Source organism: Pelodiscus sinensis, chromosome 23 (assembly GCF_049634645.1).
Source record: "Pelodiscus sinensis isolate JC-2024 chromosome 23, ASM4963464v1, whole genome shotgun sequence".
Classification (NCBI taxonomy): Eukaryota; Metazoa; Chordata; order Testudines; family Trionychidae; genus Pelodiscus; species Pelodiscus sinensis.
In genome coordinates this window covers 9912305-9928971 of record NC_134733.1, presented here as the reverse complement: position 1 = coordinate 9928971, position 16667 = coordinate 9912305, and the positions used below count along the sequence as shown (strand labels likewise).

Genomic DNA, 16667 nt, shown 5'->3' with positions numbered 1-16667 from the left:
ACCAAAGAGCCTGATCCAAACATGCCCAGAAATCTTGGAGAAGTTTCTCTTTGCACCTTGCACTTGAGCCATTTCCAGTTTTGATGCAAAACCCATAAATCTCCATAGATTGGCCTGACCCAGGACACAGTGTGATTATCTAAGGCAACTCAAAGCCACACATTTTTCACATGGTTTCAAGTGCATGCACAGATGCAGTTTCGTGACCACTTCTGTCATGTAAGACAGACAAAAACAAAACAGGGATATAAGCTGCATTGGGTACACAGGCATTCCAATAAAGACCCAGAAGAGAGACCAAATTAACAGGACAGTGATTAGTCTGCTAAGGGCAAAGGTTATAGCTCTTGCAGAAGAGGTTTAACAAGCTAGTCCTGGTGAGCAGCTTGTGGTATTTATGAGACAGACAGAGAAAAACAACCAGAGACCATTAAATAGAAAAACAAACAATGTTTTCTCGAAATAGAGCAAGGAGACACACAAGCGTGTTTTCTAACGAGATTGCCAACTAATTCTAAGAGTGCATATTTTAGAAGGTGTAGAAGGCCCTCTATTCAGCACTGGTGAGACCACATCTGGAGTACTGTGTCCAGTTTGGGGCTCCCCCCCCCCACTATAGAAAGGATGTGGGCAAATTGGAGAGTGTCCAGTGGGGGGCAACAGAAATGATTAGCGGGCTGGGGCACATGACTTATGCGTAGAGGCTGAGGTAGCTAGTCTGTAGAAGAGACAAATGAAGGTGGTTTGTCTACCTGAAGAGGGGTTCCAAAAATGATGGAGCCAGGTGGTTCTCACTGGTGGCAGATGGCAGAACAAGAAGCAACGGTCTCGGTCTAGGTTAGATATCAGGCTAAACTACTTCACTAGGACAGTGGTGAAACACTGGAATGGGTTACCTAGAGAGATGGGGGAATCGCCATACTTAGAAGTTTTTAAGGACAGGCTTGACAAAGCCCTGGCTGGAATGATTTGGTTGGAACTGGTCTTGCTGTGAGCAGGGGCTGGATGAGATCTCTTCCAGCCCTAGGACTCTATGAAATGTGCAGTTGTACAGCTGTCACAACACATTTGTTGGCTGTTTAGGGAAAACACAGAGTAGTACAGTATATTACAGATGGACTGCACCTCAGTCCCTATAATATAGAGAATTGCTGGGACACAGATTGGTAAAAGCAAGAACAATGAATTTTGGTGATGGAGTACAGGTGTAAATAGAAGGTAATTCTTAATATTGTTTACAGGAAAACCCCAACTTCTGACCACCTGAGTTATGACCCCCTGCACTTACAAAAATGGTTGTAAGTGCAGAAGGGACCCGAAACCCCCTTATCCGCGCCTATTGTAAATGAGGGTTTGAGTAACGATGTTTCCCTGGGAACTAATTGTGTTACAAATCGGGGACCACCTGTATATGTATTGTAGTAGCACCAAAAGACAACTTACCTGGGATTGCAACAAGGAGTCCTGTGGCACCTTATAGACTAACAGATTTATTCATGGTGTGAAAATAGAAAGAATTATATTGTAAGAGAAAGATGAATTATGCTAAGTTGCAAGAATACTGTTTGCAGATCAGAATGAAGCCAGGTGTTCCTGGGATAACAGGAAAAGGAACATGAGGTATTAGGTAGAAAGTAATTGAGGTAGCCAGAGAGATATGGACAGGAGATTGCTGTGTGCTTGATGTGGAAATGAATAAATACTTGACTAGTCTCATACTAATCATGTGAAGTTTTGCCACCTTTTAATCTTGTTAAGTTGGCTTTCTTTTGACTGTATAAATCAAAGGGGTTTGAGTCTTGTATGGGACTCACATTTTCTGGATGTATTAGCAGAGCAGCATTGCTAATAAACAGAGTGGTCTGACAAATCTGAGTCCTGTGTGTCTGACTTTGACAATTTGGAGGTTCCATCTTTGCTGAGGCTATGTGATCCCGGACCATCTTGCAGGATGACCATGGCAGCCGGCACCTGGGCATTTGGCCCGAGCGGTTCTCTGCCAGAATGGAAAGGTGCACAACCACAGCGAAGTCTACGCCATCGAACCTGTTGGTTCCCGCTCTGTTCTGGTAGGGATCCCGGGATCTAACATCAGGACTCTGGTCAGGTAATTTCTATGTTTTGTCCGGACTGAGGACTGTCTTGTCTCTGTGTCTATCCGTCTTCCCTGTGGTGTGAGAGTCTGGGAGCCGTCCCTGTCCGGGGACTGCCCGACCAAGGGGCTCCTGTCCCCGTGGTTTGTGTGACTGGAATCTGCACAATCGCAGCCGCACTTGGATAAAATCCTTGGAGTGAACGCAAGGGTGATTGAGGCAGTAGCCTATGAGCTTTTGTGTGTTGCACCAGGCACCACTCTGACAAACCAAAATTCCCTCCTTGTGTGATTGGTGTGTGAAGTCCTCCTGTATGGGTAACCAGACGTCTAAGCGGGGACAGTTCCCTAAAGGGACCCCGGCTCATTTTATGTATTTTAGAAAGGGTCCGGACTCCTGTAAGTTTCTGGAAAAGTGGTCTAGATTGACTCTGCGGGATCCCAAATCAGGGGCCACTGTTAGGATCCTGGGACAAAGACCGAGTGGACATCTTAAAAGACAAACTTGGCCTCCCCAAAACTAAATTGGCTAGAGAAGAGGGAGATTGCTTCATGCAGTGGTGAGAAGAGGCAAATTGTAGATGGACCAAATTGAAGCTCATCTCCCTTAAAAATTCTAATGATAAATTAAAGGCCCTATTGGATGCAGCATCTCCCAACACCAGCCCAAGCGCTCCCCTTTACCCAGTTCTGCGTGATGATCCGGATTGAACACAACCCCCTCGGTGCTCCCACCCCAGTGAGGAAAAAAAGGAAGAAAGGCCTTCGGTAATTTCTGATGACGAGGATGAAGAAGACACCCTCATTGGCCTTGCAGCCCTGCAGAGAGTTCAAGGTCCCCCAGCCCCACAAAGAACCCCTCCACCTTTGAACCGCAAAGATTCCCCTGATTCCTCTTTTGATACTCCCAATTTAATGATCTCACCGTCACCCTCTTGCCCTCTTCCCTCTGCTTCCTGGAGAAAACCCCCTGATGGAAGGTGGGAAAGGGACTCTGGAGAACCTGTTCTGGCACCTTTGCGGGTCCTTAAGACGGAAGGGGGTGGCCCCACTTGGAGTCATAAACCCTAGACTCGTACAGAACTTTTGTCAGTAATTAAAGGTTTTCCTAAGCCACAGGAAAATCCTATTAAATTTGCCGAGGAGTTTTTGCTGGTCTGTGAAACCTATGAACCCTCTGAGGCAGACCTCCTTCAATTGTGTAAACTGTTAGTCTCTACCAGTCAGTATGAAAAGTGGCTGACTGCAGCAAATTGGCCAGCTGAGGCATGCCATTCGACCATGAAAGATACTGGCCCAGACACTGCGTATAGAGACCAGCATAGGGATATGTAGTAATGCATTTGCTGATGCCGCTGCTAAACATGCTATTGCCATAGAACCTTCCCCAGATGAGTTTCTGTACCACCGCCGTCCCTTTCTGACCTCACCCTGCTCCAAGACTCTGCCCCAGAAGCAGAAAAAGACTCCTGGGTTGCCCAAGGCTGCTCTCTACACCCCGATTCCCTTTGGCGCTCGCCTACTGATGCCTTTGTGGCCCCCTTTTCACTCTACCCGTCTCTGACTGCCCTGCTTCCAACATGCGAAACACCGTGTAAGGAGGGGATGGTCTCTGCTATAACTAAGGCAGGATGGTGGGCCCCACATTTCAGCTCTTTTGCAGCCCGCCACTGTGCCGCCTGTACCACTTGCCAAAGCTACAATGTTGGCAAACCTATAAAGGTAGCTCAAGGGTTCTGGGGCATGCCCCAAGCACCGTTCTTGCATTAGCAGCTTGATTTTGTACAAATGCCTAAGTGTCAATGATATGAATTCATTTTTATTATGGCATGCTTATTTTCGGGTTGGATTGAAGCCTTTCCTTGTCGCAAAGCTGATTCACTGTCTGTTGCCAAATGTTTGTTAAATCATATTATGCCTGCCAAAGGAATTCCTGCCACTCTGTCCAGTGACTGGGGTACACATTTTACCGGACAACTTGTTCAGCACCTGGATCGTGTATTACATGTTACACACCTGCTGCACTGTCCCTACCACCCAAAGAGTGCAGATGCAGTTGAAAGACAAAATGGTGTCCTAAAAAATAAGCTTGCAAAAATTTGTGACTCTACAAGGTTAAGCTGGCCAGCGGCCTTACCGTTGGCCCTTATGGAAATTCAATCCACCCCATCCCAAAGACATAAATTAAGTCCTTTTGAAATTGTTATGGGGCGCCCTATGTGAACAATGGCTACCATTACTCCAGTCTCAGACTTGAACTTGACTCATAGTACACTCCTTCAGAATTGCAAGGGACAAATGCAAGCTGTAAGTCACTTCCATTCACAGGTTTGAGCCGCCTGGCCAACGGAACCCACCTCTGACGCCTGCCATGCCCTCGAGACAGGTGATTGGGTCTACGTACGACACCACCATCGAAAACACACCTTGGAGCCCCGGTGGAAGGGCCTGCATCAGGTGCTGCTCACTACCCAGACGGCTGTTAAGCTATCCGGCATTGCAGTGTGGATACATGCTTCGCAGTGTAAGAAGACACCACCCCCAGCAGACCAATCATCGCCTCAGAACCACGCAGGGTCAATTTTGACTCCAGAAGACTACATAGAGGAACAGCCTGCAATACCTTACAACCTACGTTCGTGTAAGGGTTGCCAGAAACAGACGACGACCAAAAGCAAGGCCCGAAAAGAAGCAGTAGTGAGCCTAGTGCCTGCTGCCTGGTGGACATAAAACCGTGACTGTGGTTCCCTCAGTTGAGGTGGTCAGAACCAAAAGTGTCTTGCCTTCAATATGTGCCTCTGGTGGTGCCTGTTCCTTGGCCACTGGTGTCTTAAGGTCTGGGGAATCCACAATGACAATTCTTTTATTCACCAACAAGTATGGATGGCTCAGACCCTTAATATCTCTAATTGCTGGGTCTGCAGCCACATCCCAGCCCACTCACAAGCTGGTGTTCCTGTTTTGGCAATCCCACTTAATTCCCCAGGCCTTACCGGAGGACCTCATCCGTTTAATAAGACGTGGAACAGTAATGACACTTGGGAAGCAGTGGGAATAAATGTATATAAATGGATAAGTGTGGTGGAGGGAAAAGGTCACTGGTGTTGGGTGTGTAATGGGACGGGGCTGAATCTGGGGAGGAGCAGTTATCTCCAGCATATTGTAACCAATGGTGTATGGGATTATTCAAACAAGATAGGAGAATGGAGGACCAGGTATGGGGATATGAATTTTTTCTCAACCTGGGATCAAACAGGGAAATCAATCTCATGCTCCCCCTACAGCCACCCTAGTGAGAACAGTACAATCTTTCAATGCCGTGCAAATAACACAACACCCCGTAAGGCGAATTACCATGTGCTCTTCAGGGGATATTACTCCTCCTTTGTAGACACCCGTGTGTCAAATGGGTGCAACCGACCCTTCCCGGCTTTGATAGGGCATCATTGGGACTGTGGGACAAAAGCCTATACCGCGTTACCAGTTAACTGGTCAGGTATCTGTTGTCCCGCCCAACTCTTCCCACAATTCCGAGTGTTAGAGTCCTTCCCACGAGAACACTTCCATAGTTTTAGGCAAAAAAGGAGGGACTTGTCAGATGCCCAATGGTATGTGAATCAAAGAAGCCCCTTAACTTGGGAAGAGGCTATTGGTGGTTCCTTTATCCCATGGGGGGGGGGGGGGGGAAGGGAAATACATCATTCAAAAAGGCTCCTGAGGTTACAAGCAGTAGTTGAAATCATGGCAAATGAAGCTGGAGAAAGTTTAAGGGCCCTGGCCAAAGAAACAGGAGCGAACCGACAGGTGGCCCTCCAAAACCATCAGGCATTGGATATAGTGCTGGCAGCAAAAGGAGGGACATGTGCTCTCATTGGAAAAGAATGTTGTGTATATATACACACCAGACAACACCAATGATGTAACAGATCGCACTAGCCACTTGGAACAGATTGCATATCTTCCCCACGAAGAGTCAAGTTCCCTGTGGAAATGGCTAAGTAACGTCTACAATTTCTCTAGCATAGGATTTCTCTAATTGTTTCAGGGAGCCCTGACTATCCTATTTGGGATCTTAATGATTTTTGTATGTTTTCAGTTAATCTCCTGTTGTATACAAAATTGTGCAAGACACATCACATAGCTAGCTACCCCTAACCAGAGTGCTTATCTAATGATTTTAAATATCACTGATGAACAGAGAGACAAAGAACAGTTAATGGGTGGAACCCAGTAATTGTTGGTCATAGGCTGGCTTTCACAATCCCTCCTTTTGGACAAGTAGAAAGAATTATATTGTAAGAGAAAGATGAATTATACTAAATTGAAAGAATACTGTTTGTCTTTGAACAGGAAAGAGTTGATTATGTTTGTAGGTATGCAGATCAGAATGAAGCCAGGTGTGCCTGGGATAACAGGAAAAGGAACATGCAGTGTTAGGTAGAAAGTAATTGAGGTAGCCAGGGAGATATGGACAGGAGATTGCTGTGTGCTTGTTGTGGAAATGAAGATACTTGACTAGTCTCATACTAATCATGTGAAGTTTTGCCACCTTTTAATCTTGTTAAGTTGGTTTTCTTTTGACTGTATAAATCAAAGGGGTTTGAGCCTTGTATGGGACTCACATTTTCTGGGTGTATTAGCGGAGCGGCTTTGCTAATAAACAGAGTGGTCTGACAAATCTGAGTCCTGTGCATCTGACTTTGACAATGGGCAAAAACCCACTTCGTCAGATGCATGTAGTGGAAATTCTAGAGGCAAGTATAAATATACAGGCATAAGAAAAGAGTACCAATCAAGAATAAGGCTGGAGATAATGAGGTCAATTCAGTGAGGGAGGATGAGGCCCAATTCTAGCAACTGATGTGGAGGTGTGAACACCAAGAGAGGAGAAACTGCTTTTGTAGTTGGCTAGCCATTCACAGTCTGTTTATAAGATACTAGGACACAGTCTAAGATTAAACAAAGAAAAAAAACCCACTGATATAGGGCACCCTCTCCCTCATGGCAGCTCAGAAAAAAACAGATGCAAGAAACATTTTCATGCTTCCATTGATTTTGAATGATATCTTCATGGCTCCCAATGCGGAGATCTCAAACAATAAAAAGAGGTGCCTCACTCCATGGTCAGATATTGCATAAGTCACCTGATCTAAGAGCCAAATCCAGGCAGCAACACTTGCTTTTAGGATTAAATACAAAGTTTATAATATTTCAGTTCAGAACACCGTCTGCTCATTTCAAGTCCCACAAGAATCAAAATTCTACAGATACCACATCAAAAGCCCATAGTATCACAGACCCATGTATAAGCCATAGCACTAAAGTTGTAATGAAGTGGGCCCCTACTGGTTGGTCTCAAGATTGTTCATCTGTGTGTCATATGGCCTATATGACTAACAATCAGTTAAGCTTCTGCCCTAGTTCAAGCAGTAAGATTCTTGTGCTTTCAGACCAGGAAGATCTAGGTTTTATTCCCATAATTTCCAAAGGGGAAAGCTGTCAAGTATGGTGACAGTCACAAGTCAGATCTATACCCAATTAAATTACATTCTTTATGTGTATTATAAATAAGATTTCTTTTATTTCAAAAGCTTAAACCATTCTACAAATTTAGCGTACAGAGAATTTTCAGAAAGGATACTCCCAAACAGCATGGACATGTGTATCTACCTAGTCCTAGACAAAGATATGCACACTTGTGGATGCAACGTAGATTATTACAATGACAGCAGTGCACCTAGATAAATATATTATCACCCTACCACGGGAGTTAACACTGTACCAGTCACACCAGCTTCCACGCAGCATGAGGTGGCTGAATACTGTACAATCCCAATTCTGAAAGTTAACTCACCCTGCCTGGTTCCTGTGTTTTCCCAACTTGCTACATTTGCTTATTTTAAAGGTAAGTATGATGTGTTCACTGATTAGCCAATCAGATTGCCATTTGGGTTACACATTTCCAGCCTTCTCAGTCTTAACAGAAGTTGGCAGGTTCCTCATGCAGCAGGACAGAGACCACTACAGATGGTTCCATAATGACTATCCTGTGGGATAGGGCTAATGGGAAGTAGGGAGGAGGAAGAGAACATGGGAGATAGGGAAGGAAAACTGGAATATTGTGAAGTATCAGAGGGGCAGCCGTGTTAGTCTGAATCTGCAAAAGCGACGAGGAGTCCTGTGGCACCTTATAGACTAACTGAAGTGTAGGAGCATAAGCTTTCGTGGGCAAAGACCCACTTCGTCAGATGCATGTAGTATTGTAGTAGTGGAATATTGTAGAGACTCAACAATCTTTTCTGCTCAAAATAAAGGGACACAGCTCCATCCACCCCCAAGTTCCTAACTTTTAATCTCATTCAAATGCAGATGAACCTGTGGATCAGAGAACACCTCATACACAATTCAGACAGTCTGGATACCAGGGGCGTAAAACAGCATTTGGTTAACTGGTTAAGCATATTGTTTAACTGGTTAACTGATTAAAGGGAGATGGGGAGCAGGAGCAGCCCCCTCCCACCAGGCTGTACCATTAAGGGTGTGGCTTACCAGTTAATCAATTAAACATTCACATCCCTACTGGATACAAATTCTCACCTGCATCTGAACTATTCACAAGCACCATGCAGTTCAAAGGGGGGGGGGGGGTCAATTTATGTTTCCAGCCTGCTCCCAGGCCGTTTATGACCTTAAACTTCTCTTCTCAGGTTTCTGTAATGACCGGAGATGGGCTAACTATACACAAATCATCCCCACACCACATGTGTCTTCTCACCACGGCAATTTCCCTGCCTGCCTTGGTGGAGATGCTCTGTTTGAAAAATGCAGCAGTTTCCCCAGTTGTAGCCAATATTTCAGCCCGAGAATGCAACAAACTACAAAGAAATCCAGTTATTTCTAATCCATTTGCCGAGCCACACGGCGGTATCAGAGTGGGAGTTTGCAGTCTTACACAGTTCAGAGAAAAAACCCTAATGCACATTACATGAAACTGCAACTCAGGCTCATCAGAAACCGTCAGATTACCCCAGGCAAATAATCTACAACTGCCTCTCCACTGCTTTGAAAGCAAGCAGGCTGCAAATTGCACATCAATCCCATCACTGTACCGTCATCACTACAGTTTTGAAACTAGCAACAGGACAGTCATACGAACCTGACGACCGCGTCTTTGGCTGCTGCTCCTAGAAACATCGCGTCCCGGAATGGCCAGTCACCTGTGTTTTTTGACACAGCCGTGGCTCATAAGCCGGGCAGCTTTTCAGCCGCTCTGATCCTCAGTGAACACGCCAACCAGTTCCCACGATCGCGCCGCGTTCGCCAGCCCTGGGCAAGTTTTACAAGCAAGAACTTCCCTGGACAATTCTCTGCAACCCACCGAGGCTTGCATGTAACAGAGCTGTTGCATTCCCTCCCCCCACACAACACACACACACACACACACACAAGCAGAGCAGCGAGGAGTGGAGGAACCCGAATTCTGGAGAGCTGTTTGTTTCAATTCACACAGCAATCCTCTCGGCAAACCCACTCGGCGTGTAACCCAAACACCAGCCAGGGCCTGAGAGCAGGGACTGGAGCAATCAGCTATTTTCTCACACGCACACGGGCTGTTCCCAGCTCTCCCCTCTGCTAGCAAGTCCAGGGCAGGCAGGCGCCAGGGGGCCAGACGTACCCGGCTTGCTCTCCTCGCGGGCCGCTCGCATGGTGGGAGGTTTGGGGGCTGCGCGTGTGGCTGGCGCTTGCATTCTGTCGCTCGCCTTCTCCCCGGCTCCTCCCCGCAGCGCAGGAAGTGCACGGCGCCCTACCTGTGCGGCTTGGAATTTGACCCCTTGGCAGGTTGCGGAGTGTGCTGCCATGATGTCACGGGCCGGGAGGTGGGGTTTGCCAGCCCCACGAGGTTTCCCGGCAGAGGATTCCTGTGCCCGGGACAGGGAGGGCAGAACGAAGCGTCTTTCGCAAGCTCTTGGGGCATCCCCCTCACTCCTGATCCTGGTCAGCGCCCCGACTGTGCAGATGATCGTGGAGTTAGCAGGAGAGGCTCTGCACAAAGCGGGAGGAAGCGTGTTGCTGCCTTAGAGGGGGGAGAAGGGTTCTCGCCTTTCCCATTGGAAGAAATTAAGGCAGTAGAATCAAAATTGGTCCTACTCTGCAGCTCCCCTGCGATTCATGAACTCTGGTAGATGACTCTTCTGAACGACACTGGAGGATCAACAACTTGGCAGGCCTGGTGACACAAGCTGTAGTCCCAGTTCTGCCTCTGGCCTTCTGGGAGACAGTTTCCCTCACCCCTGCTCTGTCTGTCTTGTCTATTGAAACTGTATACTCTTTGGCTGTGTCTAGACTGGCCAGTTTTTCCAGAAAATCAGCCGCTTTTCCGGAAAAATTTGCCAGCTGTCTACACTGGCCGCTTGAATTTCCGCAAAAGCACTGACTTCCTACTGTAAGAAATCAGTGCTTCTTGCGGAAATACTATTCGGCTCAGCTACATCTAGACTGGCATGATTTTCCACAAATGCTTTTAACGGAAAAGTTTTCCATTAAAAGCATTTGCGGAAAAGAGCGTCTAGATTGGCCCGAACGGGAGCAGCATAGTATTTCCGCAAGAAACACTGATTTCAGACAGTAGGAAATTCAGTGTTCTTGCGGAAATTCAAGCAGCCAGTGTAGAGCTTACCAGTCTAGACACAGCCCTCCCATTCAGGCAAAAGTCCCTTTTGCGCAAAGCTTTTGCGCAAAAGAGCCAGTGTAGACAGCTCAGACTTGTTTTCCGCAAAAAATCCCTGATTGCGAAAATGGCGATCGGGGCTTTTTTGCGGAAAAGCGCGTCTAGATTGGCACGGATGCTTTTCTGCAAAAAGTGCTTTTTGTGGAAAAGCATCCGTGCCAATCTAGACGCTCTGTTCCGAAAATGCTTTTAATGGAAAACTTTTCTGTTAAAAGCATTTCTGGAAAATCATGCCAATCTAGACGCAGCCTTAAGGTGGGGTCTGCCCTGATTGGAGCTTTTAGGCAGCAAAACTGCCAAAGTCACATAGTCGAACTCCAGTTTTCAAAGAAGTGACCTCAGCACTTTACCCGGGACTTTCAATAAGGCCAAGATGCCTGCATGCCTAAGAGAGTGCAATAAAAGTAATCCAAATTAACTCGGGTGTGAATGTAAAGAGTCTTAGTTAAATCACATTATACACGTGTAAACACACTTCTTGAGAAGTAAAGGGATCTTAATTTGATTTAATTTAATTTACTTAATTCATGAAGCGAATTAAGCTAAGCTAAGACAAGGTCACTTTAATTCCGAGGGGTTTAGTGCAATTTCATCCACTTCAAACATTAATTCAGATTCATTTTCCTGAGTGTTCCCTCGGAGACACTGCTGCAGTATAAATACTAAGAAAGATAGCAGCAGGTTGTCCATACACTACTCTCCAAGGTCCTATCTGTGCAATAACTGTCTCTTTACTAGCCCTTTTGCTACTATTTTATTGGCAACAGTGCAGGTCCATTTCTAATAACAATGGTAGGGAAACTGAGGCATGGGGATGGTAGCTTGAACAGCATGACACTGTTCTGTATAGAAGATAGTAGATGACTCCAGTGAAAAAGGACTATCAAGCCTTGTGAGTTTAACTCCCGTTTAGTTTGGGGATAACGGAAAGCTGTCAACAGCTGCTGCCTATTTGATGTTGTACACGAAATATTTTCCATAAATTTTCACAGACCATTGCCGGTGGAAATATCCACAACACAAATCTGCTCCTTAGCGCTGACAGCTCTATCTCAGAATGGAGGGCAAGAACTGAAAGAGTCATGAAGCCTGCACATTCCCTCTCCCCCCAGAAATGGTTTCCCATGGCAGGCATAGCACCCTGGAGTGGAGCGATGTGTGGAAGAAGTTTGCCCTGTACCTGTGGTGAAGAGGCCTTAGCCTAGACCACAGGAGACACCCTGTCCCCTTTCACCAGCACTAAATTCACTAGTAATTTTTGTCTGAAGCAGCCCATGCCCCTGCTGGTGCATGCAGCCTTATAAATGTGCTACGGGAGGAGGTCCCCAAGCTAAGACACCCCCAGCGAATAAGGCGTGCCAATGGAACTCATGCCCATTGGGAAAGACCTAGTCAGAGCGTAACCACCTAGCAGATCTCCTTCAGCTACCAGAACCCGAAGGCCTGGCAGGGTGGGGCACAGGAGGGACCATAAAGGGTACAGATGGCATAAGAACCTTGGGTGGGGGAGAGGAGGGCAGGAAGGCAGGAGATGAGCCAACAGAAAGAGAGAAGATGGCATCCTGAGGGGGGATAAATACAACAGCAACAGGGCCAGAGATGGAAATTGGAATGTGCCTTTAAACGGACGTTGTAGGTTGACGAGGCCTCATATGAATGGGAAGAAGCCAAACGGAACAGGTGCAAGTTGCTACATTCTCCACTACGATTTGCTTTTTTATCATCCAGGCTGCTGCACGACTCCTGCCCTGAGAACCAGGCCCCATTTGTAATTTATATGCCACGTCGAAAAGGTGGAGCAGGCAGACATTGGGGGGGGGGGCGTGGATTTATGTCTGTCTCATTGTGTCTTGTAATGGCAAACGTGGAGCAATAAATACTGATGGATTGGATGGGTTGGGACCTTGGACGGGCAGACACATTTCAGATGCCGAGATGAGGTCACATGACCTTGTTTCACACTACTGTCTTGCTGCTGCTCAAGGCTGGTCTGTGATTGGCCGAGACAAGGTCACATGACACGTTTTGCATCTAGTAAACAACCTGCAGGCTTCTTTCCAAATAACTCATCTGGTTTATTTCCATTCTTTCCCACTCCCATGGGGCCAGCTTTAAGCAGAGGCAATGAGAGGCAGCTGTATAGGCTGCAGCATCTCAGGGGGTGCTGGAACAAGCAAAGTCCACAACAGAAAGGCCACAACGAGCCATGCTCTCAGCCTCCAGGAGCTTATAGAACAGCTTCATAAACCCAAATAACCATTGTACATTGCCTTTTTGCAGCCACTGAACACAACAGAACTGCCAACAAGTGTGAATTAAGACTCTCAGCCTGCATGGTAGTAGGTATATCTCCATTTACAGATGGGGAAACCGAGGCACGGCACTGTAGTCCAAGGTCACACAGTGAGCAGCATTGCCAAGAACTCCTGAGTCCCTATCTCATGTGCCTTAGCCATAAACCATGCTCCGCTATGCAATGAAGGCAACAAGCTAGTGTGGGATGAAACCAAAGGTCAAAATCTTGTCTTCTCTATTCCCGTCTTCTTACATATTACCAGGAGTGCTTATCACTGAGTTCTCCTGAGTCTCCTGCAGATGTGCCTTTCTGTAGCTTGAGTCATATCTGCCCCAGAATCTGAGCCACGTGCATAACAAATCTCTTAAGTAAACAGCAAGAGCAGTTCCCAGAAATCAATATCATAGGCATCTCATTACAGCTTGTGACCATGGCTAGGCGTGCACTCTCCATTTCATTCTCCACCAGCTCCATGCAGATACTTGCAAGGCAGACTGGTTGGTAGCATTATGTCATTCAAAGCAGGCATCCCCCTTTCTCCCGATGACAGCTGGTAATGTAATTCCCATGCCTAGAGCGCGTCTAGACTACCGTCCTCTTTCGAAAGAGGAATGCAAATGAGGGAAATCGAAAATGCAAAGTACTGATTTACTAATCTTGTGCTTAATTTGCATAATCTTTTCTGATCATTTATTCGGAAGAGATTTTTTTGAAAAAAAAATGCAAGTTTTGATGGGATTCTTTAACAAAAAAAACCTTTTTCGAAAGAACCCTTATTCTTGAAAAAAATGAGGTTTACAGGGTTCTTTCGAAAAATGTTTTTTTCCAAAAGAACTCCGTCTAGACTGCTTTTCCCCCCAAAAAAAGCTCTTCCGAAAAAGCGATCAGAAGAGATTATGCAAATAAAGCATGAGACTTCTAAATCAGCGCTTCAATTGCATTTTCGATTTCCCTCAATTGCATTCCTCTTTCAAAAGAGGAATGTAGTCTAGACGCACCCTCTAGTGCAGTGGTTCTCAAACTTTTCGGCATCACGCCCCCTTTTGGATTTTTGAGAAACCCTCATTCCCCTCCCCCCCATAAAAATAGCAGCAAAACTTGGGGTGGGATTGACGGGTGTGTGTGTGGCTGGGTCTCCTCATGCCCCCCTGGAATTTTTTCACCCCCCCCCAGGGGCACGCCTCCCAGTTTGAGAACCCATGCTCTGGTGTGGTTCACTATCCCATGTAGTGGCACTTAGACCACTTACAGTGAGAGATAAGAACAAGGGAGCTCTACAGTCTAAGATAAGAGCCAGCTGGCTTTATAGATCAAGCTGTACAGTTCCTATGTGGAGGTACTAGGTTCAAATCCCACCTGGTGGGGGTTACAGTAGCATATCCTCAGCAACAGCCCAAACTCCTGAAGGCTTGATAAAGATGGGCCCTAAATTGCCCCTTTGCAGCAGCTGGAGTATTTTTGTCAAGCCAGCAGATCTGGGCCACAGAGTTTCAGATTCAGAACCCAGAGTCAATTTGAGCTGTGATTCTGGTGCAGATCCCTCTACCAGCAACATGTGCTTTCTGACTCAAAACAGGCTGCCTAGCCATCACTGACAGACAGGGGATCCATTATGTATGGGGCCTGCCTGCGACCAATGAACATTCCTAACTCTCCGTGCTGCACGCTGACTTCTCACATTTTCACAGCAGCTGGGCCTGTGAGCTCATTTTGCTCTTTGCAAAGAAGGCTGTAATCCCACGCAGGGGCCACCCGTATTCCCCTGGCTCTCTGTGGTTATGAACCCGTTACTGACGATACAGGAAGAGAGGCGAGGGAACAGAAAAATCCACACTGTCTCCACATGAAAGGGAATCTGTGGTTTGAAATTTAGGATGTGGAATAGCTGCCTGCCAGGCGAGGCCCAGCTCCGTTCTTGTTAAGACTCGGGTCAGACAGTGACCCGCTGCCCTGAGCCAATGCTGACATGAAAGACGGCAAAACGGGTGACTGGCGACAGCGAGGGGAGAAGGTCAATTGGCAGTTTCCATTTGAAACATCCGCTTTCCCAGGGGCTGAGAGAGTTTGGTCAATTTAATCTGCTCCAGACCAGAGAGATGGGTTTTCTAAAATGGGGAGAGAAAAGAGTTTGTTCTTCCCTCTCTTAAATTATTGCTACTTTAGGGATGCCCAAAAGGTTGTTTTGACCATATTCTGTAGTGGTTTAGTTTTGGTTGGTTAACTTTTTTGTGATCTATCTATGGTACTACTAGCATGGCTTCCCTCCCCATAGTTCCTGAACATCTCACAATCTCCACTGTATTTATCGTCACCCCACCTATGTGAGCAGGGCAGGTCTATTATACCCATTGTACAGATGGAGAACTGAGGCACTTAGAGGCTAACAGACCTGCCCAGTGTCACACAAGGAGCCCATGGCAGAGTGGGAGCTGCACACATCATTTTTCAGAGAGAAGTGAATTCCCAGCCAGGGGAATACAAGACACTGAGTGCCTGATTCTTAGAGGTGTTGGGCAACTGCTACTCCATGGGAGGTCCTGGGCACTAAGAAGAACTTTGTGGTGGATGAGGGCTGTTTCATGAAGGATTTCCAGATTTGAAAATGTGGTTTCATTCTGAACAGGAGTGGGAACTGAAAATTCTGAAATTCTCCATGAAGGAAAATTCAGACCAATTTGTCAATTGAAGTTACATTTTGAGAAAATCTAAGCCTTTCATTTCAATGTTGGATTTTTTTAAAAATTGTATTATCATATCAGACACTGTACAGAAAATCGACACGATCTTCTACAGTTCGATTTAGTGGGTCTAGGGAAGACCCTCTAAATCAAACTCAAAGGGTGACCCCGTCAAAATCAGTGCTCCTGACGAGGAGTAAGGGAAGCCAATGGGAGCACTGGGACCTCCCGCTGTGTGAACGGTGCAGAAATGCAATGTAAGATACGTCGACTCCAGCTACGTAATTAAGGGAGCAAAATGTTTCTGTTTCACATCTAAATATCCTATTTGGACATGGCTAGCACTCACCCGGCCCTTTTTTTCCAAAAAAAAGGAATCCCAGTGACGTGAATCTGATTTTGTCATGTATGTTGACGTCATCAGAATGGTATGTTCCGACTGAATATCATCAGTCTCTCCAGCCAGTGTTAGTGCTCATCACCCTGCCCAGTGTGCATGATCTTGATAGTTCGAAGGACCATCAACTCCCACTGAAGCCAAAGGGAGTTGAGGGTGATCAGCAGCTCACAGGTGGGGCCCGGGCCCCTCCATGAGCTTGTGAATTACAATAGGTGGCTTGTGCCGAAGCTTCTCAGTGGTGCTTCAAGCCTGCCTAGACCCTCCATTCCAATGGTAACAGGCGCGGCTTGTATGTCCGGTGTTTTCCTACAACTTGCTGCTCTGTGCCAGCAACACAGCTGCTCTCTCGAAACAGATGCAACTTTGGGGATTACGAACAAACCTGGAAAAATACTGTAGAATTTTGAACAGCGTCGCTCTGTTTCTTCACAGGACTGTTTGGGAGTGGCGTTTGTTTCTGTTTCCTCATTTTA

At 46.5% G+C, this 16667-nt stretch overlaps 1 protein-coding gene across 8 annotated transcripts in view; it reads right to left on the bottom strand.

The window, feature by feature from the left end:
* Positions 1 to 16667, bottom strand: part of KAZN (kazrin, periplakin interacting protein) — an 846942-nt gene that overhangs the window by 190834 nt on the left and 639441 nt on the right. Inside the window, exon 1 of one of the 8 annotated variants that reach the window (XM_006132722.4) lies at positions 9768 to 9901. The exons of 5 other annotated variants lie outside the window; for them this stretch is intronic. In XM_006132722.4, coding sequence (XP_006132784.2) covers positions 9768 to 9840 — 73 coding nt within the window. In that variant the 5' untranslated portion in view covers positions 9841 to 9901. Of the gene's footprint in view, positions 1 to 9697; positions 9719 to 9767; positions 9902 to 16667 lie in introns of those variants that run through there. 2 more of the 8 variants (XM_075906500.1, XM_075906501.1) reach the window with 2 other exon arrangements.